The 22710-nt window shown below is 39.3% G+C and overlaps 2 protein-coding genes across 4 annotated transcripts; one reads left to right on the top strand and one right to left on the bottom strand.

Moving 5' to 3' along the window:
- Window positions 1-3313: 3313 nt before the first annotated feature.
- cep126 (centrosomal protein 126) lies at window positions 3314-13886 on the bottom strand. Of its 3 annotated transcripts, none has more exons than XM_056373237.1 (11): window positions 13570-13886; window positions 13272-13391; window positions 11586-11731; window positions 11369-11480; window positions 10976-11147; window positions 8355-8397; window positions 5102-5220; window positions 4679-4748; window positions 4129-4338; window positions 3941-4005; window positions 3314-3853 (listed from the first exon to the last, which is right to left on the bottom strand). In XM_056373237.1, exons 1-11 carry the CDS (start codon window positions 13602-13604, stop codon window positions 3770-3772), a joined length of 1176 nt encoding a protein of 391 aa, XP_056229212.1. In that variant the 5' UTR covers window positions 13605-13886; the 3' UTR covers window positions 3314-3769. The 3 variants fall into 3 exon arrangements, with proteins under 3 accessions (XP_056229212.1, XP_056229211.1, XP_056229210.1); XM_056373236.1 differs by having other exon boundaries at window positions 8319-8397; XM_056373235.1 differs by having other exon boundaries at window positions 6435-8397.
- A 1067-nt stretch (window positions 13887-14953) lies between these two features.
- On the top strand, window positions 14954-22272 carry trpc6b (transient receptor potential cation channel, subfamily C, member 6b). Its single transcript, XM_056373575.1, has 12 exons — window positions 14954-15104; window positions 16436-17204; window positions 17401-17586; window positions 18189-18353; window positions 18762-18978; window positions 19535-19762; window positions 20166-20430; window positions 20569-20764; window positions 21082-21288; window positions 21514-21570; window positions 21932-22007; window positions 22104-22272. The coding sequence occupies exons 2-12, from the start codon at window positions 16458-16460 to the stop codon at window positions 22268-22270; spliced, it is 2511 nt and encodes an 836-aa protein (XP_056229550.1). The 5' UTR covers window positions 14954-15104; window positions 16436-16457; the 3' UTR covers window positions 22271-22272.
- The last annotated feature ends 438 nt before the right edge of the window (window positions 22273-22710 follow it).

The following is a 22710-nucleotide window of genomic DNA, read 5'->3' on the forward strand; positions in this document are numbered from 1 at the left end:
TTGGAAATATGTTTGTTTAGAACATAATGTAGGTCTTTAGGCTATAGATCATGAGACAATATACATTTTCACAACTCAACAATTGTAACAATAATTCGAAACCACACTTTCTCCCATAAGAATGTATAGTGGTACTATTTTCTCTCTCTTTTTTTTTTGTTTTTACAGTGCTCATGAAAAAGTAGATCCATGCAGTTCCCACAATTGTTATGCTAATGAGGCCCCTCTTCCATTGAGAAATCATTTTGTCAAGATCCAGTCTCTTTGGATACAGAGGCTCTGTTTCAAGCCTTTTTCCCATACATCCACTGAATGAATGATTATGAAGCCCTATTAAATACCCGCAGACACTGTAAAGCCTCGATGAACAGATTAAAGAGCTTCGCTCTGTCAGTCACATAGCCTACATGCTCATGTTTCTAAACAGATGCACGTCTCAAGTTTAGTTTGTTCATTTACTGTTAGGCTATTTGTTCAAGTTATGTTTATTCTTTATTTAATGTCAAAACTTCGGCAACTTTAAAACATGTAACATGCAAAATAATAATAATAGGCAAAATAAAACTGTAAAATACACAGCATGCAACAGGTTTGATAAAATGACGTCCTGGTATTGTGGCATTCATCATCACGAGTTTTAAAAACTATTGTTCTTCATTCGTTTCATTTATTCTATTCCTGTATCACTTTAATATCCCTGTCCTGCTATGTTGTGTCCATTCAGGCGCTTTGAGAAGTTATTATGATCCATACGTTTTCTAAGAAATGTATAGCAATTGGCCTCCTTAATGACTGTACTATAAACCCACATATTTTGGAGTATGAATGAAGCACTGTGTGCACACATGCTTCCAGTCAAGAGATGTCCATTATTCGGATGAAAGTGGTCATTTTCACATCATTGTAACGCAGTCAGACACATTAAAGAGATGGACTGCAGTGTCCCGGCAGCCCTGAAGGGACCACCCACTTAGCAGAGCTTGGTCACTTTTGGTCAACATCTCTTCATCCCTCTGAAGCGACTCAGTCTCACTGCGCTTTGACTGGATGCTGCGGGATATCAGCAGAAACGATTTGCTGGGCTCTATTGTCACCCTGCACTCCTGAAACGCAGTGCGGCTGTACCAGTTGTCCTGCTTTGGTCTCGTGTTATTATCGGATTTAGTGACGCACGGTGTTGCTACAGGCAGATGGGCAGATGGGAGCTTGAGTGCCCCCTATAGTGTCTAATGGGTACATACAATCCATGGGGCATCATAATAAACCCAAGCAAACTTTGTGTCTCTCTCACAAACACACACACACACACACACACACACACACACACACACACACACACACACACACACACACACACACACACACACACACACACACACACACACACACACACACACACACACACACACACGCTCTCTCTCTCCCTCACATGCACCTTCCTGTCCACCTTCCCTTGAAAATGAATTTATCAAGTACAATATGTAGGAAATAAGTTACTTTTAGTAGCTTTTAGTATTTTTATTATCTATAAATTTTCAATTTTATGCTTAAAATCTTGCTTTTCTTTCACCCATTTTTACCTCAGTTAAACCTGCTGTGATCCAAACAGCTCATATCAATATTTTGTCTTCATATGCAATATTGCTGAGCACAGCTGCAACCTGTCCAGTCAGTTTTAATGTGTTTACACGCATCCTTGTAATTACTCAGTATTCCAGAGCATGAGCCACACCAGACACCCATTCATTGCATGTTAAATGAACTGTAACAAAATATGACAAAAGACTTGTGAGATTAAGCTTCACAACAGACCAAAATACAAGCTTGAACTTGCATCTGTGGAAACGTCTTCCCTTATTTTCAGCACTCTTGCCCTTTCTTGTCGAGTTTCTGGGTGTTGTGCTGGCAAAGGCTTAAATGTCATTAAGCTCACCATTGTGTGGTATAATGACTCTGAACATTAACGACAGTAGGCCAAAGGGAACAGATTTCAGAGTAAACCTGCAGTGGAATATTGAGTAAGAGTTTGGTCAATGTTGTGCAGAGAGTTTGCACAGATGGACGCTTACTGTACATGATTTTGCTGCTTTGTTCATTTGTGCATGTGCATTCAGATTTATCCATTCACCAATGAAAGTGAAGGGGTGTTTTGACTTTGTTAATACTGTTCTTTTATACAAGTACAGTACACTGAGGTGAAATTCACTTGATGAAAAGAAAGGTGGAGATGAGGCCTAGTCATTTGGCTGTGCTGGTTGTTTCTACTGAAAATATATTTAATTCAGTAACAGTTTAATATGTAAAAAGTCAGCACTGAACTATTCAGATAAAATGTCAGTGTTTTTTTTTCCTCTTACCACCTAATGAGCATTGGATTTAAAGTGACATCAATGTCCTGTCTCAAATAACAAGAGTGGAGAATCTCTTTGCACACAACCCGTCTTCTGCCAATCTGCTGCTGCAGGCAGAATCAAAGCTGAACATATTGTTTGCTGTTTTGGTGAAACATAACAAGGAGGTGATGCATGACTCTACATGGCAGCGAGACAACACAGCCACATCATTGTTTACAGCTCCTTGTTGAAACATTTAAGAATTAATGCATGCAAAGAACAAGAAACCTGCAGTTAAACCAAAAAAAGTTTCATCACCGTTGGGAATCTGACACTTCAAATGAGCTTTGGCTTCCTCCACCTCTTGAAGCAAGTCCTAGCAGGCTGACTGAAGGGCAAAACCAGACATGCTGGTGAAGGAGGGGCAACTGAATTCACATCATTAATCCCTATAGCTATTTTCTCCCTGATGCACCCATTTTCTGGCAAGGGAGACAGAGAAACATTTAATTAATAACTATCTTATTTCACACATACACAATGCAGTAGCTGAGAATGCAAATTAAATAAATATAGTCTATAGTCTACTGATGAAATAGGACTTAAAGCTAGAGTAAAGTTCAGGTTAGATGTAACTGCAGCAGAAGGCTGGAAACTCTGTGGCAGCTCACCTTGTTGAGCCAGTAGGTTGAGTCTAGTGCACAAGACATAATCATCCTTTCTGCAGCCATCAAAGACAGACAAACACACCTTCAACGTTGCAACACCTCTCTTCATATACTATTTCAGGTCCTCAGTCCAATTATTGACTGTGCTATGTATGGCTGAGGAAGTAATGATACTGCTGAACTCACTGCACCCAGTCGGTTTATCAGTACACTGACAACAAGCTTTATTCAGTTCACTTGCCAATATGGTCACAAAAGAGTTTCCATCAAATTATAATTTTACTATATAAAATAAATACAGAATGAGACAGCTTTGAAAAATAAATTTTAATCTTAATTAATCCTAATTTACTGTGTATACTTTGCAGTAATGTCTTGTCATGTGTCAATTTTAAGAATGGACTATTTGCATTTGTGAAATAAAACAAATTGAAGCCAGTATGAAAGGCACTTAGAATTTGATTGCTTAATAGTAAGTGGCTTAGCAAAAGCTAAAGTAAGTTTTAAGTGTGTTCTTGCCTAGGCAGATCAAAAAAATACAAAACTAATTTCCACACAACAACCTTGAAACGGGTCTCATTTTGCTTTATTTCTACAGTCCATTGTGGCTGGTCTTTTAGGTTTAGAAGATATTCCAATAGGCACATTTAGTTTTAAAAAAGACTAAATCCATTTTACAGGGTAATAAAGTGCTTAGTTACACAGTATGACGCAAGATATAATGCACTGATGGGAGTGAAGGCCACTGTGGACCTCACATGCTTTAAGTCAGAATTTCTTCAGGTATCGAGAGCGGTAGTTAGCTGAAGACGCACGGTGCTTGAGATGGTTTGTGACTCTAATTTCTTTTGTCTGAAGAAAATAAGGAATAAAACATGTCAAACAAAATCACATTATGTGTTGAGGCAAGCAATGTATCCCTGAGAAATTCATACTTACAGAAGGTGCATCAATAAGTACGAGGCCTCGTGTGCCAGTTTTGCCAGCTACATGTTCTCGCACACCTATAAATAGTAATAGACAGGAGTGGTTATCTCGCATTGAAATGACAACAATAACAACACTTTGCATTAGGCCAGAGTTGATCAGTTATGGCTTATTGCAAACAACCTTTAAAAAGTGCTTACAGTGCAGCTGGTGGTTAAGTCTGTCCAGAGAGAGTAGGATTTTCTGCTCTTCAAAGGAAATGCTGGTGAGTCCCTGCTGTTGGCTGTACTGCAGCACCGTTCCTGGACCCTGTGTTTGGGCTGTTTCCATGGCAGCTATAATATCTCTTTCTTCCAGTAGGCCTTCAGTATGTACTTCAGCCAGGTGTAACTGGGCTGCACTTTCCAATGCTGAGAGCACAGGCAAAGTCAGATCAAAGGCATTCTCACCTGTTTCAACTTTACTTTAGTTGGGTTTTATGCATTTATATGTAAAATACAGCTGCACTGATGTCGTTCTAAATTCCTGATGTCCTTGTTGCACTGCTGAAATTATTAAGCATGGTATTGTCTCAGAACATTAACTCTACTTTCACATTTTCTCTATGAACTTTATGTATGATATACATGCAGGAGAGATGTTTTATGAAATATTGAACTTGACAGGCAGACATTTTGTAACACTTATAGAAATTCAGTTTGTTTTAACTTTTATAGAAGCATAAATGTAGATATACAGTGAACACAATACCTTCATCTGTAAAGGCCACGTTGCAAGTATTGGAAAACATTCTGATTGGCTCTGTGGGCTGTTTCGTTGGCTGCACAAAACAAAAAGGATGTGTTATGTCAGGATTAGGTTAACCTTACACAATATTTATGTTTATGCAAATTTTCTAGGTGACAGGCAAAATCACAATAACAGGTAGAGCAAGTTGTAAACAAAAAGGTTATGCATCAATGCTTATTTTTTGCAGAACAATGCCTGCTTCAGTCCATCCGGAAAATCTTGTCTTGAGATTCATAAATAGTGGCATCTTGTCAGTTTTACTAACACTAAGGACAGCATGAAAGGGACTGCACAACTGATTCAACAAGTTCAAACACACCCATTTACTGATCTTTAGCAATTATTCACAATCTTCCTCCCCACAGGGCAACTGCATGCATATACCTGAGAGGGCTGAGGAAGCCGTCTATTCCCTGAGCCAGAAGACTGCCTGCTCTGCTCCATGCAGTGTTTCCTTACAGCTCGCCCACTCTCCAGGGCCTGTCTTCTGAGCATTGTTTTTGCTGAAAGAAGATGTATTCGCTGGAATCATTAAAATAACATAAAAAAATATCTACATCAATATAAATGATGATGTTAACTAGTATGTGGTGAGTCCAGGCCCCAGTAAAATCCTTTAAAGAGGATGAATAACAAAATAGTTTCCAGTTCACTGAAAATTATGACAGATAATGCTACACTTGTGAATAAGAACTGAATATATGTAGCATTTTTCTAAACAAAGTGAATAAATGGAGCAAAACAAATACATTAAAAAATGGCTGTTATATTGAGGAGATACACATCGCTGACTCCAAGGTCAGTGAAATTGAGAAAGCAGACCTGAAAGCCAACAAAGTAGATGAGTTTGTGACCTAAAATACAATGTGCAGGAAAAGATCCCACTTAATAACATTGTACTGTAGTTGTTGTTACTGTTCTCGCTTTTGTTGGGGCTTTCTGTTTTGTCCTGCTAAAAGCAAGCAAAAAATGAGTTTGTCTATATTATGCAGTTCAACCTGGATCTGTTCAGCTGTGCTGTTTTAAATAATAGTGTCCAAATGTATGTAGAAGCTTAAATTAAGTAAGTAATTATGTTAAAAGTATTAACAGTACAGAGTGATACAGTGGAAAAATATGGTTCAGAGCCATTGTTTGATTTCACCAGTAGAAGGAGGAAACAACAACAACACTATAGCCGTTGATGGAAACATGGGGCGGATTGGCATGGGCTCCAGGCAAGGCAGACAACAGGTCATTGTGAAACAGGTTTTAGGGTCGACTAAGTCCACTTTCACAGATATTACTGGCTTCCTTTTCTCTAGATAAGTAATAAACACTTCAAGCCCACTAACTTTCCAATATAAAAACATGAGATGACGCAAAAAGAACACTATGTCAGTTATTATATGAGTAGATTTGCAAATTGGCAGTCACACAAACACCACGCAGCTCATTCACTAGATTTTCCTTCAATGTGATTATATGTGAAGACAGTTAGAGACAAAAGGACAGATTCAAAGGCTCATTGAGTTTGTAATTGTATGTTAAGGATAAAGTACAAAGGGGATCAGTGTGCAGTACTGTAGCTAATATTCACATTGTTAACTTGAAACTTGAAGTTTTATAGCTAATGAGTAGAGACAAATAGGCTTGAGAGAAACTGCATGCAAATCTCTGCAGACACACAAACCAAGCCTAAGCTGTGTGAGGGGCTGTCAGCCAAAATATACATTACCGTCCTTGGTGGCTAAGGCGCTGCGGACACCGTGCCAAAGCTGTGAGATCTCCTCATCCGTGGGGGTGCAATCTAAACACAGGCCTTTTTCATTGAACACCATCCCTCTTCTTCTACCGCAGCCATGAGTCTCCTGATGACTTGAACTGAGTGTACCCTTCCTGTTGCCCTCGGAGACAGGGCATGTGTACGAGGGCGGTAGTGGTGTGTACATGACAGTACTATCTGTTCTGATTAGATGATGTGTGTATGGTGAGAAAAAGCCTTCTGAGGTGTCCTTGTGCAGGGCCTGCTCTAGGGCTGGAGCTTGTTTACAGTTGACACTAGCATGATCCATGCCATATGGAGTCTTAGCGATATATGCCGTCCTTTCTTCCACCGATTCTATCCTAGGAGGTGGGCAGGGCACCATGATCTTCCCTTGGGTTTTGGCAATCTGATTCACCTCTGTGGCAGATTGAGGTCGTATGACGGTGCCCTTTCTAGTCCGCGAGGAAACAGGACCCACTCCAACTCTGGCAGAGCGCTCTCTCCAAGGGACCTTGGGGCCACCGGCCCTGGTGCTGCCCCGCGGCACCTTGACCTCGTCTGCTCGTTCCTGGGGTAAGCTGACTTGAACCCCAACATCTGCCCACGCTTGCTTTGTAAAGTGATAACCAGTGGAAGCTGGAGGGGTCATGCTGGGTCCAGGCTTGGAAGCCCCTGAGACTGTAGTGAGACTTAGCTGGTGGTCTTCTGGGTTTTTCTTTGACTGAGAAACATTGGAAGACTTGCCTTTCATCTGTTTCATTATGTTCTGTGCTTTGTCCTCTTTTCCCACATGTACCTCGTCAAACCAGCGCAGCTTCTTTTTGATAGTGTTGTTGTTCTCCATGTCCTTTGTCTTCACCCTTGTCAATTCAACACTATCTCTGATTGCTAAAGCTACTTGTTTTGCAAAAATCAAATGCCCTGAACCATATACACATGTAGTATCTCCTGACATATATTTGGACTGCTTTTTAAGAATTCCTTTAATGAATCTGACTTCACATACTGAATGAGATGCCCCCACTGAAACGGGCAACTTTTGTACTTCCTCCTCAGGACACCTAAGGCATTTAAGAGTATCTGACTGAATGTTAGACAAGCATGTGTGCTGCACCAATGCTGTATTAATGGGCTTCTCTGTTTTGGGCTCTGAGTTTGAAACCTTATTGAGGTTGTTTATGGAAGCACTAGGCTCTTTCTGGGATGATGGATAGTGGTTTTCTTTTCCTGTTTGCTGAAGAGTCCCTTCTTGTGAGACATTATCTGTTGGGCTATCATTCAGGAAAATATTTGGCTTTGGGGGAGACCCAAACAAAATGTCTTTACTATTGCCATTTTTGGCAGGAAAAAGAATCTCTGTAGCTGATGGCTGTTTTAATTGTCTGTCATCATGGACCCTCTGCTGTCTGAGATCCAACAGAGACTCTTGTTTCGGACATGAAGACTCAAGTGCTGTGCTGTCCGTAGTAACTCTATTTGTAACAATGATGTTGTCATTGGGACTGTTTTGTGGGGAGGTTAGCTCAAAGTGCTCTGGGTCTGAACTAATAATTTCACAAAAAGTTAATAAGTTGCAGTTGTGCAGAGCAGGTTGGGTTTCTGTTTTAGGCGTCTGCTCAGATGTGAACCCCCAAGAAGCTTTAGAAATGTGCATCTTATGGTTAGGCCTTTCAGTGTCCTCTTGCTTTTTCTGCTTAAACTCGGGAAGTTTTCGCGATTGGGTCAAGTTATCACCAAGAAGCAGCATTGCTGACGAAGTTAGGTCTGATGTTGGAAACAAATCATTTTGCTTTCTCAGGTTTAGATGTGGCTTCTCTGAGTCAAGCAAGAATAATGAATAGGAATTATTTTTACTGTGGCTGGGGTCCTCATTGTCCAAACTGTCCTTACTTGAAAGGCTTTCAGAAATACAGCAATCAGACACGTGGCTGTTCTGAAAAGAAAGAGAGGTGAGGAATAACAAATAATAATACGATTTATATTGTCTCAAATGTGATAAGAACTCAATGAAATAAGTTAATATATTTAATATATAAATATATTTCTCCCAAAAAATTAATTTTTATTGATGATAAGCACACCCAAACTGTGCAGGAGCATTTAAGCTCATGATGAAAATTCTGTCACCTGAAGACAGAAACGATTAAATGTGATTATGTAGGTGTTTTGTACATTTGCTATAGTTCATGGGTACATAAATTATTATTGTAAAACGGTCAACAACTAGAAAATAGGCAATATCCTAAACTTAGTATCTCACTGCAGTCCAGTCCAAATATCACATATATCACATATGGCAGGAAATATTGCAATATTCAATATTATCAAATATCAGCCCACAACTACTAGAAAACCATCCTGATCAATTGCAGGTTTCAGACTGGTCTGCTTGCTGGCCATGAGATCCCACTCCACTTTCTTGGGTCATTTTAAATCACATCTCACACAATAGTTGCGGATAGTAACAAAGCTGGGATAGTACAAAAGCGAAAAGAAAGAAGATTTGGAATGGAGTTGGATCAGTATGCGTGTTATATACACAGGTCAGGGGTAAGAAGGGCATTTTACAGATTTTCCAATAAGAAATGTGTTGTTTCATAAAGATATCTGTATTTCTGAAGTGTTGTGGTGGGTCCAGTCCAGACATGTAAGTTTTTATGACTTGAAGCTGGTGCAGAATGCTGCTGCTACACTGCCAACTGGTACCCAGAAGAGAGACAGCTTTTCACCTGTACTTGCATCCCTGTACTGGCTACCAGTCAAGTATCAAATTTCATTTAAGGTTCTTTTATTTGTTTTTAAAGCTCTACATGGTCTGGCGCCCCAGTACATCTCTAACTACCTCTGGCTTCTTTCCATCCCCATATCTCACAGATCCTCAGACCAGCTGCTCCTCGCTGTCCCTTGGTCAAGGCTTAGAGGGAAAGGTGATCTTGCCTTTGCTTTAGCTGCTCCAAAGCTTTGGAACAGTTTACCTCTTTTAATTGTGTGTTTCTCTGCCATGGCCACTTTTAAGGCTAAACTGAAAACTCACATGTTTTCTCAGGCTTTTGAGTGTCCTTAAGGTTTTATTTTTCACTTGTAGCCTTCTGTGTTTTATATTTCAAACTCTTCCCTGTCTGTTAATGCCTATGGGAAATGTTTTTTAAGTCATCTCAAATGTTCTTGCGTTTGTTTCCTTTTGACTGTTACCACTGTTATGCTATTTCTTCGTATTTTATTGTACAGCACTTCGGTCAACTCTCGTTGTTTGAAATGTGCTTTATAAATAAACTTAATTTTTTTTTTTGGATTATGTGAGAGAATAGAGTATCATTCAAGCATATCAAGCCCCACACTATGCTGCCCTGTGCTGTCTGTCATTGATGGAGGTATGGCAGCAATTTTTCACAAAATCCAATCAGGGGATTATTACAGTTAGTACAATTTGAGACAACTATTGACACACACATTTCACCAGAGGGTGCTAAAGCTTGTGACAGCAAAAAGGTATGCTACTGGTGCAGGAAATGTCACACTGCTGCACCCTAGGGGTCTACTTGTGTAGAATAATACTGTAGGTATTTGACCTGCCCAACATTATAATCACTAAGAAAAATAAAAAATAGTTGTGGCTCAAATGTTCGGTGATTAACATAATCAATGCACTCAGTATTTCAAATTTCTTTCCTCAAACACCACATTGGAGACATTAATATCTGAACCCCTGTTTTACTCATTCATTAACAGAATCAATATATCATCCTGCAGTGGGAACATATGGTTACATTACACAGCTTCTATCAAGATATAAGAAGACCCATATAAGTGTAGAAAACTACTGGATGATAGATGGTTAAGTAAGATTAAATATTGAGAGCACTTCAAGCAAAGTTTTTAAAATAAGTTATTAAATATCAGGGGATCTTTGATCAATAGATCAATTTTTTATAAGCTGATGAGAGTTAAAGTGAAATTACTGACATGGTACAAAAGCTACTAAAATGCAGAATTGAGAGAACTCCTAGTTAGTGACAGTGTGTCTACATGCTACACGACTGGCTGATCACAAAAACACAGTTTGCTTAAAATTTCCAATGACAAATTAAGTGTCAGCTCAAGATTTAATTTCTTCAACTTGTCATTTATTTCAGTTCTGATGAACTACTCTCTGTCATCCGAACTTGTTCATGGTTATTTTAAGACAGGAACAGTCAGACTTCTCTTAAAAAAGCCCAGTGCAGACACTGCTCTCATCCTTAACAACTTCTGCCCATTTTAAAACTTCTAAACTTTAAGAAGATGGTAGCCAAGCAATTGCAGTCTGGTTTAGCACAGGTATTTTTCTAAGTAATCTTTTAACAGCAGGAAATGGTCACTCCATTGACTTACAGCATTAGTGGGGTGTTTGTGTGAGAGAAAACAACATTTTACAACATAGAGCACTAGCATGAGGTGAGATAAAACCTCTTTGTGAGGATGCCAGCAAAATATTTTATGTCCTGTACATTCAAATGAAATAATAAACATACCCGTGGACTGTGATCTTGTAGCTTCTCTTGTGTCTTTCCAGTTTCTTGACTGTTCTTGAAGTACGTCATGCTCTGCTCCTGAAGCAGTTTAGTGTAGGCCTCTACAGCAGAGAGTGCTTGGCGGTGGGAGGATTTAGGAACTGTGGGAGGCTTGGGAGAGGGAGTGCAGCTTCTTCAAGAGAAAACAGAAAACTATAAATAAAATTTGTGACTTCTGCAGCCATTAAAAAGGGTACATTTTATGTGAACCCTTTTTAATTTCTAATATTACAAATCAAAATTCACTGACAAAAATATCACCAAAACAATGAGAATTTGATCCAGAGTGGTGATGGGGCTATTTTTATATGTAGGACACATGAGAATGATATGATCAATAATCAGACTTTTTACCTGCTAATGTTAGAGGTGCTGCACAAGAAAGAGGACTGCCGGGTGTAAGAACTCAAGCTGCCTTGAAGTTGACTAAGCGCATCTTCAATATTTGGGACATTTCTTCTAAAAGCTAAAACACCATAAAGGAAAACATACAAACAAATTGAAATGTGTCAGGACTGTTGTGTGTGTTATTTCTCAGTTCTAAGAGTTATATGTAAGATACATCACTAACATTGTCTACGTCTCTGAGAAGGAGGTAGATGGGCTCTTTGGAAGCGCTCAGTTGCATCCTGTACTCGCTGTCTGCGTTGCTGTAGGATGTTCTCTCTCAGCCGCTGTTCCTGCACATCCCACTGCTTCCGTCTCTCCTCCAGGGCCCTGAGCCATGAAAAATAGCAGAGCATGTACCCGAGGCACATTTTAACTGATTAAATCTAGACCAGCCTTGTTTTATATTCAGAAACCTGAGTCTGTTCCTCCAGATATGTTTTCAACACAGTCATTAATAAATTAAAGCTACCACTCACTACTGGGTTCACAGAGTAAGCCAATAATAACACCAACGGGGTCAGTCAAGTTCAGCATCTAAGTTTTTTTCTTTTTCTTGAATTGACAAAAATGGTAATCATTGACAACAAGAGCAGTGTACATTTTAAAACAGTGTTGACAACCAGAACAAAAAGTAGCTCAAGCTTTTAGTTAACACACTTCTGTTCTTCACTTCTATTAAAAATAAACAGAATATTTATTACTGTATATGTAGTATCTAATATCTTGATTTATAAGCGCTTCTTATTGGAGCTGAAAAGTTTGAAACGCCACCGTTTTGAAAAATAATATGATATTAAATTTGAGACTAATACAGCAAACACAATCACACAACATGAAGAAGTGTCACTTTAGGTCTCATAAATTAAATTTGCAAACATGTTTCTGATTACTATGGCACGGAGGGAGGCAAGCAAATATTGACAATCAAAACCTTTTCTTTAGCACGGTGCAAGAAGTCATTTTTAATTTAATGTCCAAATTTTGCATTTCAGATTATCAAGGCAATAATGTACTATGCACTTTGCATTATTTTGGTTGCCAGCATCAGTGTGATCTATAAAAACGATAATAGAATTCAATATTGCTGCATAAACTCTGACAGTCTGTACAATTTTGATCAGTGCATAACATTTTCAATCATGACACACTGTCTGTAATGTTAAAGGGATAGCTTATTTACCTCCTTTAAACAGACCAAACAAACACCAATTGTAGGTTTTTTTTTTTTCTTGTGCAGACATGTTAAGCTGTTAAACTTGTAACATTATGTTTAAGAAATAATGGTCACCTGCCTCTGTAAAACCAAAATATGTCTATGATATTACCAGTTTCTGATATTACACAACATATCTGACCTCCACATATCCACATGCTTATATTAACCAAGTTCTTAGTTAAAAACAGGGACACTCATTTTTAGCCCCCGTTTATAACTTTAGAAATACAAATTTAGAGGGTTATTAATATCTGTAAGGGATTTCAGCCTCATACGGGGCAGAACTTAGCAGCTTTGGTCGTCAGAGAGGTGACACTTCAGTCACTGCTCTGACCCACAGTTACCCTCTGGGCCAGCAGATCTATTTCCAGGTCTAGACTGCAAAATCCTGTCAACGCCATCACTGCCTCAAAGGTGCCAAGCCCAGGACAGAACCATAAGTCGTCTGTCCAGGAGGTGCATACTATAAAGCAGGAAAACTGCATCTACTTCCAGGAAGAAATGGAAGATGCTTTACTGGCTGTCTGTGCAGGTTTGGGCTGCAAAATACAGACAGTACTTTGACCTGAAATGGCACACACAAACACACATCTGTTAGGGCTAAAATATAAACAATAATGCATAGGCTAATTATTAGACACTATAACTGACTTCTGGCGTAGGTTGGTTTCCTGGGAAAACTTGCGAGCTCGGGCTTTGCATAATTTCTGCTCCTCAACCAAAAGTTGTCTCTCATCTTCCAGGCCTCCATCACCTCCAAACCTCGAGTTTCTACGAGTCAGCTGCTAAGGAGAGCAGTTTTAAATGGCAGCGTGTGGATATGTTTCACCTTAATGTAACCTTATTATAGTGATTCCTAGGTTAATTTACATTTGCCTTAACACAGGTGTACTGGTTTAATACACATTTCTATAACTACAGGATAAATAACTAAACGTTTGTAGGATACGAGTGGTACAAGAAGTTGTCCTGAAGAACCTGCATCCTCCGGGGCTGTTGGTCCTCGCTGACACCGGGCAGACATACAGGTTCAGCTCCCAGCAAAGCTCTTAGCTGCTAACCTGTCTTGTTGGTTTCTTTTTAGCTAACGTCAGCGGTACTCCACGTTAACTCAATCAACCCTCAATAAAATCGCTCAGGGCGAAGATAAACTTAGACAGAAAATGTTCGCAGCAACTTTTCCTGAAGAATGACGGCCTCCTTGGTCGTTTAAAAAAAGTAATAATCGCTCCGTCTACATTGACACTTTTCTAGCGGTCTGTCTGTGTACAGTCCCTCCATGATAGCAACCAGGGACGCAGTTTCTTGACAACGGGCACCGTGGTGATTATACCCGCCATGTCCAGCAGAGGGCTCGATGATGAGTGCATGCTGCTTTCAGGTACACTTGGAAGTGTCGTAATATATACATGAAAACAAGAAGATGAAGAAAACAACCAAAATGATAGAGTAATGCTGTTAGGTTTAGATGATGCGTGATTTAGTTTTAATTTTACTGTTAAAAGATTAGGAAAAACTGCACATGTTAAAGCACCATAGGCTGTATTCGTGTAATATCGAAGTATAACAATCGTATGATTTGATGATATGATAAAAACTTTGGTGACCAGTAATTTTCGCACATAAAGGCATACAGTAGTCTGACTGAAGATATAGGCCTATGGCCTAATATATAAAATAACCCTAAGTAAAACAAAGCCAGCCATGACCTCTATATGCATGTAGGCCAACATCTTCATTCAAACAGTTTGATTACTCATAATTATTTTTGCATAGCTTATAACTGCTCGGGATAAAGTCCCTCATAAAATTGAAAGGTTATAACCTGTTACATTTGATGGCACCATGAGTTAAGAGGATTTAGAAAAATCAGCTTTTTCCAGATTGTTTATGCGGTCTTTTGGACAGGGGTCAATACATCAAATAATCTATTTTCAGCGCGCCAAACACCATATAGAGTATTAGTGGTGCTATTGCATGAAGCCCATGCACTGGCAATCACAATCATACATAGGTCATAAGAAAATAATCCCTTGGCCTGATTTAATTTATGGCACAATAACCAGTTAGGTCAGTGCACTTTTGGTGTGCTTTAAACCTCCATTAGTTTGACAAAGTGTTTTAATATCTTGCTTTGTGGGCTGACCGGGCACAGTTATAGGAAATCAGGAAATCAAATTGAGATATAAACAATTATATCATCAACAGTAATATCATCTCAAAAACAGGACCCAAACGTATCCAACAAATGCTAATATCCCATGTTACAAAGCACACCTTAAAAGCTCCTAGAAAACCGCCCAGTGGGTGTGCAGAGGCAGCACTGTGAGCATCATCGCCTAAGGTTGGACGAGAGAGTCCGTCTGACAGATGATAGAGGCTGACGGGAGTCGGGTATACATGAGGTGAAGCTGGTTACTTTCGGGCGTAGTTTTACTTATTGAAGGGAAAGTGAAGTCATTTGGCCTAGCAGTTGTCTCTGAGGTGAGTGGACCACCCTGTTGGACTTTTTCATATTGCTGTGGAAAATATAAGATACGCATTGAAGATAATGAAATTCTGTGGCTTATTTTCAGAAGACAATTGAGAAATGTTGGTGGAAAGAGTTTTTGAGAAAAAGCTTCAGGCCCATGATATTCCTAAAAGCACCAGGAGTATGAGAGTAGTCAGTGATCTGATCCTGCAGTATCCCATTTTTCAATGTAACTCTCCTTGACCTGTATACACTGATGTCTTCTCCTCTACATGTTGCGGCACTAGAACATTTTTCACTTCCTACAAATGTGTATTAACGTCACATGCACAGCCCACTCAAAGATATTGAAAAACAATCCTACCTATCATATAGAGCTTAATTAAAGTGATGTTATTGATGGCTAATCATGCCACAGCAATATTTTTGTTTGTTTGTTTTTTTGGCTTTTTGTTTTGTTTTGTTTTTGGCTTTTTAGTGTCATAGTTATTAGTGACCCCCTGCTTGGTTTGAGTCGTGTCCCAGTTGCCTGTCTCAGAAATCCAGGCAGGAAAATCCACATGGAACAGCTATCCACATATGCAAGTTTAAAAACAAAACAGCAAAATTAGCTTTTTATGTCATATTCATAATAATTCCCTTTTCCATTTTAGTTGGGATTTTTTCACTTTGAACAGCATGACACCATTCTTATTTTATCTTTTCTCAGCTGATATAAATGAGAAGCCAAAAATGAATAATTTGCCAGTATGTATTGGAAAATTTTCTGTATGTATGGATCAGATTTCTCAGTCATGTAAAATCTTGTTAACTCTAATTATGATTGAATGAAGGGCCATTGTCATTATCAGTGCTGAAGCAATTAGCTTCTGAGATAACCACATTATTCAAATGTAATTATTGAACAGAAAGTACATTTACTCGTTTGGCAATGACACAAAATATAATTAGTATCAAAAGTCCAACTAACAAGCAGAGGCTGAGTGGATGGACATAGCCAGGCGATGGAATCAAAGGGAGCAGATGATGAGTCTGTGGGTGGTGTCACACTTGTAGTTATAATTCAGCTGAGACCAGCTGTCCATTGCACATTGTTGTCCATTCACTGCTTGGGTTCTCAAGACCTTTTTCAGAAATATAGATGGAGCTGATCTTCATATATCTAAACCAGTAGACTAAATAAATGTGTCTGCTTAGTAAGAAATTCATAGTAAATCTTACTCATCCTGAAGGGAGGTGAAAATTTTGTATTTTGGCTGCCAATAACAATTATATATAATCTGTATTTGCATTCAAATGATTATGGTATTGTATCATCTAAAATACTTTTACCTGTGTTTAGATGGAGCAATGAAGAGAAAACCATGATGCTGCGGCAGGTCATGGCCAAACCCCGGAGACAAGCTTTACGGGGAGCTGGATACCTGCTTCATGCCCAATCCTCCTCCTGTCTTTCTATGACAGAGGAGCTTTTCTTAGATGCTGCAGAATATGGTAACATTCCTGAAGTGAGGCGGATGCTAGAGGAGCTGCCAGACCTCAATGTCAACTGTGTAAATTACATGGGCCAAAGTGCACTGCAGCTGGCAGTTGCCAATGAGCATTTAGAGGTGACTAAACTCCTACTTAGGAAGAAAGACCTTGCTAGAATAGGAGATGCTTTGCTGTTAGCCATCAGTAAAGGCTACATCCGTATAGTGGAGGCCATACTGAGCCATCAGGCCTTTGTGGACAGTCAGAGGCTCACTAACAGTCCAAGCCAGGCAGACACACAAGATGACTTCTTTGCCTACGATGAGGATGGCACACGTTTCTCTCACGACATCACTCCCATCATCCTGGCTTCCCAGTGCCACGAGTATGAAATCGTGCATATTCTTCTCATGAAGGGGGCCTGTATAGAGAGGCCCCATAACTACTTCTGTCAGTGCAGGACCTGCAGCGAGGAGCAGAGGCATGACGCTTTCAGCCATTCACAATCCCGCATCAATGCATATAAAGGTCTGGCTAGTCCAGCATATCTGTCCCTCTCCAATGAAGACCCTGTGATGGCAGCTCTGGAGCTGAGCAATGAGCTTGCAGTTCTAGCCAACATTGAGAAGGAGTTCAAGGTGAAGTTATGTTGCGTTAAAATGTACCAGATTTTTCACAAACAAATTAGAGATGACAGCTATACGTCATGTTGATTGAAAGGTTGTTGGCTATGACAAGACCTGAGGTTCTGACAGTTTTGTGCTATTAATGCTGTTAGTGATTCATACAAATATAAGAACAAGGTGCCATAGATCTTGCCTTTCTCTGTTACAGAATGATTACAAGAAACTGTCCATGCAGTGTAAAGATTTCGTGGTGGGACTCCTGGATTTGTGTCGAAACACAGAGGAAGTTGAAGCCATCTTAAATGGGGACATTGAATCATGTCAAAACACAGAGATCTTTGGCAGACAAAACCTTATCAGGTTAAAACTTGCAATAAAGTATGAAGTTAAAAAGGTAAGCATATGTGCATTGAACTTTAAAGGTCCCATATTGTATTGGTCCATGCAGGTCTAGGTTCTATGTTAACACCTTGAAAGTATCAAAGTGCTCAGTCCACAGAGAAATGCGTACAGCCTGTATTCAGAAATTGTAACTCAAAACGAGCCATCAGGATTTCTGTAACTTTGTGATGTCACAACAAAGCAGTCACTGCTCTCAGCCATGCCCCAGGTCCGGCCAATCCAATCCAAACATCCATCCTGAAATCTGCTGTATTTTTATTCAGTCTTTCAGAAGACAGTGAACCAATCAGAGGCCTGTTGTTGTAACACCTGTTGTTACTAGAGCTCTAGAGAGAAGCCTGAGAGAGGAGATGTAAAACTGCCCTAAGATGGTTTTTGGTTTTAAAACCTCAAATATATCTTTAATGGATATCAACACTTCAAATAAAGGTGTAAAATATGGGACCTTTAATTTTTTGGTTTTGAATTGATGCAATTGTATTCATACTCAACCTCATGTTTGAATATGTAATATGCAATCCTTCACTCTCTCTCTTTCTCTCTGTCATTTACACACACACACACACACACACACACACACTGCCAATGGAGCAGTTTGTAGCACATCCCAACTGCCAGCAGCAACTCCTCTCCATCTGGTACGAGAACTTTTCTGGACTACGTCAGCAAACCACAGCAGTTAAAATCTTACTTGTCCTTGGTGTAGCCATTGGGTTGCCTGTCCTGGCCTTTATGTACTGGATAGCACCGTCAAGTAAGGTTAGTTCCAAAAAGGTCATACATTGTTTTAACTCAGCATTTATTGTCTTGACTTTTTTTTTCAGGAAATATTAGAAAAATGTTTTCTCAGAGCGAAAAGGAGAGTGAATGTCACATTTTCATTTGACACGATTTAAACGTTGCTCCGTGTTAGATGTTTGAATAGCTACAAATGGACAAACAGGATTAATGCAGTAATGTCAGAAAGCTCTAGGACCTGTGTTTGCTCTTGACTGGTTCAACCATGGTAGTGTTTCAACATCCCTTTATGCCTACTGCTATTTGGAAGAGTTTAGTGTTGATTAATCTCTCATTGTGAAAAGAGCATATTCTATCAAAGACTAACCATTACATGCTTGAACTAATGTTACATTTTGTTCTTGTTTGCCATGCCCCAACTTCTCTCAGTTAGGGAAACTCATGTCTGGACCTTTCCTGAAGTTTGTGGCCCACGCAGCTTCCTTTATGATATTCCTTTGCCTGCTGGTCATGAACGCAGCAGACCGCTTTGAAGGAACATCGCTGCTACCTAACATGACCATCCACGACTACCCATCACAGCTGTTTCGTATGAAGACCACCCCCTTCACCTGGATGGAGATTCTCATCATGTCCTGGGTCATAGGTCACGAGTGTGAACACGCTTTCCCTCCCACCCTGTCCCTTTCCCATTCTTATATAGAACCACAGTTAACTATCATATCTTTTTCTATTAGGTTAGTCATTTTTAGATTATGTTAATTTATTCCTCTTTCTGGCACTCAGTCTTGTCGACTTGTCGTGATTCAAGTCAGGCTCCTACACAATTACATCACTCTGCTCTGCATGCAGGGTCAAGGATATTACGAGTCATTGAGGAGTTATAAATCCCAAACATCTATCTTGCTAGGAAATTGCCCACATAGATTATTATATATTCGCACCACGTGTACCATAATAAATCCGACTCATAATGAATTTCCAAAGATGAAAAAGGCAAGGTGACACCTTCACTTAGCTCTACAGGCGAGACTTTGGAGCCACGTCACACACACTTTGCCAGTATACAGCATTAGTAAATCTTATGTAATATGACTACCGGCTCAAGGCTTATTTATCATGTTTATGTGTGTTCAAATCATATCATATTATTTCATTTTAGAGAGATTGTCAACCCAATATGTGATTTTTTTCTCTTGCAGGAAAGATCTGGGAAGAATGTAAAGATCTTTGGTCGCAGGACATCCGGGAATACATCTCTGAACCTTGGAACCTTCTTGACTTTAGTATTTTGGCCATATTTATGACCTCTTTCATTGCCAGATTAATGGCTTTCTGGCATGCATATTGTGCCCAGTGTTATGTTGATGAGAACTATACTGACCTGTCCAATATGACCTTGCCCTTTGAGATACAGTATTTCCAGCTTGGTAAGTGTGGACCAAAGAATTCATGTATTATAAGTAGTGATTCAATAAACTTAAAAGTAAATACTGTTATTAAAGAGAACTTCCTGTTTCAGACTGTTTTAGGTTACATCACTGAATATTGATTTTTAGTATTGATCTGGGGAGATATTTAAAGAATTTTTTTCTCCCAGATAATTTTAAGACTCAAAACAGAAACCCCATGAACATAAAGGAATTATACTCACCAAGTTTTATAAAGTATCACTGCAGCATTTTTGGACTGCTTGATTTTCCTGCTAACTCATTATGAAAACACACACAAGCTAAAATTAGTCCCTTGAATTGCTTACTCAGGTAATGATCTTCTCCGACTGAAAGTTTACTGCATGAAAACTGTTCTCATTAAGGATTTGTTTATTTTCAGCTCGAATCCACTGGGTGCCCTCTGACCCGCAACTCATTTCTGAAGGACTCTATGCAATCGCAGTTGTGCTGAGTTTCTCTCGCATTGCATACATCCTGCCTGCCAATGAGAGCTTTGGGCCTTTGCAAATCTCTCTAGGAAGAACTGTAAAAGACATCTTTAAGTTTATGGTGATTTTCATAACAGTTTTTGTGGCTTTCATGGTGGGAATGTTCAATCTGTACTCGTACTACCTCGGAGCCAAGCACAACGATGCATTTACAACGTGAGTGTCAACTATAGACTGTTCCACTAACAAAAAAAACTGTAGCTCTGGATACAATCTTTGTTGAATTAATATGACGTAAGATTAAAACACTTGTTTCACTACAGTAATTTAATTGCCATTTCTCCATCCCTCCAGGCTTGAAGAGAGCTTTAAAACATTATTCTGGGCCATCTTTGGCTTGTCAGAAGTGAAATCAGTGGTCATCAATATTGACCATAAGTTCATTGAGAATATTGGCTATATTCTGTACGGAGTGTACAACATCATCATGGTGATTGTCTTGCTGAATATGCTCATTGCCATGTTCAACAGCTCCTTCCAAGAAATTGAGGTAAGTTTCAACCAGCCACATTTCTATATTAGTATTTATTTTTGTGTCTTGTACATTATCATTGGTGATAAAGTCACCACATTTTGTTGTACGGTCATAATTAGAGAAGAATCACTCAATTTGACAAAAATATGAGTAGATGTTATGATGTACTGTTGATTTATGTCAAAGTCATCACATTTCAGTTCAGTTTCAGTTTTAATTTCTTGTTCACAAAGTAATGCTGCAAAGAAATGTAGATAAGCAGGCGGTTGCACATCAGAAATGCATATTGATGAAGTGCTCTTACCCCTTCTTACTCTTCTCTGTTGATGCAGGATGATGCTGATGTTGAGTGGAAGTTTGCCAGAGCTAAGCTCTGGTTCTCGTACTTTGAGTATGGCGGCACGCTGCCTGTGCCCTTCAACCTTGTACCGAGCCCTAAGTCTGTTGTTTCCCTCCTGCTGGGGATAAGGAAGTTTCTCTGGGCTGCACCTCAAGACAAAAGCAAAGAAAATTCAAATGATGAGATGGAGCTTAACAAGGTGAGGCATCAACGGCTGATACAACTGAAATCTGAGGCAAGGAAATGACCAAATAAATTTTTTTGAATGTAGACATTTGTAACATTCCTGGGATAAAGTTTATTTGAGGGCCCTCTTGTGTCACATTTGTAAGTTGCAGCTTTTACTGTATCCCAGAAAAACACGTATTGAAATAAGTTATAATATTAACAATCCTTCATATCTTTTTGTTCTTTTTAATCTTAGTTGAGGCAACCGGAAGATCTGAGTATGGAAGCATCACTTGGTCCAACCCACCACCAGGTAAAGCAGTTTTTGTTTCCTAATGCTAAATCCTTCTGTGCTGGAGCAAATTGTATTTCCTGGGTGAACTTTTATACACATAGAATGAACATGAACAGACAGAATGCAATGTTAGTAAGTTATTTTAGTACATATCTAGTCCTCTATTCATATCTGGAGGACAACTTAAGATACTCAAAAGGAAAACTGCCATACATACATGTGTCAATATAATGAGTCAGTCAAAACCATATACTGTATGATCAAACGTGCTCACTGATCAAGTTGGCAGCTGCTTTTCTTTCCTTAAGTAACTAAGACTTTTTTTAGGAACAATCAGCTCATAGGTTGAAGACTCAAATTTTTCTATTCTTTACTACAGAAGATTATGAATCGCCTCATCAAAAGATACATCGTAAAAGCACAAAGAGACAAAGATAACGATGAAGTGAATGAAGGTGAGTTCAGCAGGTTTTCTGGAGACAGTGCTTTTCATGTACATATCACCAAACTATGAGACATCATTCGACGCTGTTTCACTTACTGTCCCACAGGTGAACTGAAAGAGATCAAACAAGACATCTCCAGTCTCCGCTATGAGCTGCTGGAGAGGGAGAACCGCGACATGGAGACACTGACAGAGCTCATCAGGCAACTGGGAGAAGTCTTGCATGTTCGGCAGAAAGAAGAGCAGAGGCACAAGCTGTCAATGCATTCCTAAATTGCACTGCACTTCAGTCAGGGGCAGACTGCCCTAAAGCACAGACTTAACTCTTTTTTTGAACAAAAACTTATCTGAAGAACTGGATATTGTGTATTTTAAATATAAAATCATCGCCTTTGCTTTATTTCCTCCCTTTTTGCAGGATAACTCATCAAACTCTCTTTGATCCTGTCCTTGTCCCTGCACAGTTAACCACACGGTGGCACTAATGGAACTTTTTTCTTGCACGGCTCTGTCACACTAATATGGACACTAGTGGCTACTAACATATGGTGTTTATATAGTTTGATGTAGGGGTGATTTCTAATCTCAAGTAGAAAAGCATTTCAGATTAAAAAAAAAGGAAGCATATGTTTGGTTGTGTCAGTGGCAGGTTCATAAATCAGACATAACATAAAATCAAATGAAAGCTTGTTAGTATGAACTGCCTTCTGAGC

This window comes from Seriola aureovittata, chromosome 4 (assembly GCF_021018895.1).
Source record: "Seriola aureovittata isolate HTS-2021-v1 ecotype China chromosome 4, ASM2101889v1, whole genome shotgun sequence".
Taxonomy (NCBI): Eukaryota; Metazoa; Chordata; class Actinopteri; order Carangiformes; family Carangidae; genus Seriola; species Seriola aureovittata.

Bases quoted from the DNA above. Each gene is read 5' to 3' on its own strand.
- trpc6b (XM_056373575.1), top strand. From the start codon at position 16,458: ATGATGCTGCGGCAGGTCATGGCCAAACCCCGGAGACAAGCTTTACGG. The intron at 19,763-20,165 runs GTAAGTGTGGAC...GTTTATTTTCAG, and splicing joins GATACAGTATTTCCAGCTTG to CTCGAATCCACTGGGTGCCC. The intron at 20,431-20,568 runs GTGAGTGTCAAC...CCATCCCTCCAG, and splicing joins CACAACGATGCATTTACAAC to GCTTGAAGAGAGCTTTAAAA.
- cep126 (XM_056373235.1), bottom strand. From the start codon at position 13,604: ATGCAGGTTCTTCAGGACAACTTCTTGTACCACTC. The intron at 13,392-13,569 runs GTATCCTACAAA...GCTGACTCGTAG, and splicing joins GACAACTTCTTGTACCACTC to AAACTCGAGGTTTGGAGGTG. The intron at 11,481-11,585 runs GTTAGTGATGTA...ATGGTGTTTTAG, and splicing joins TTCTCAGAGACGTAGACAAT to CTTTTAGAAGAAATGTCCCA.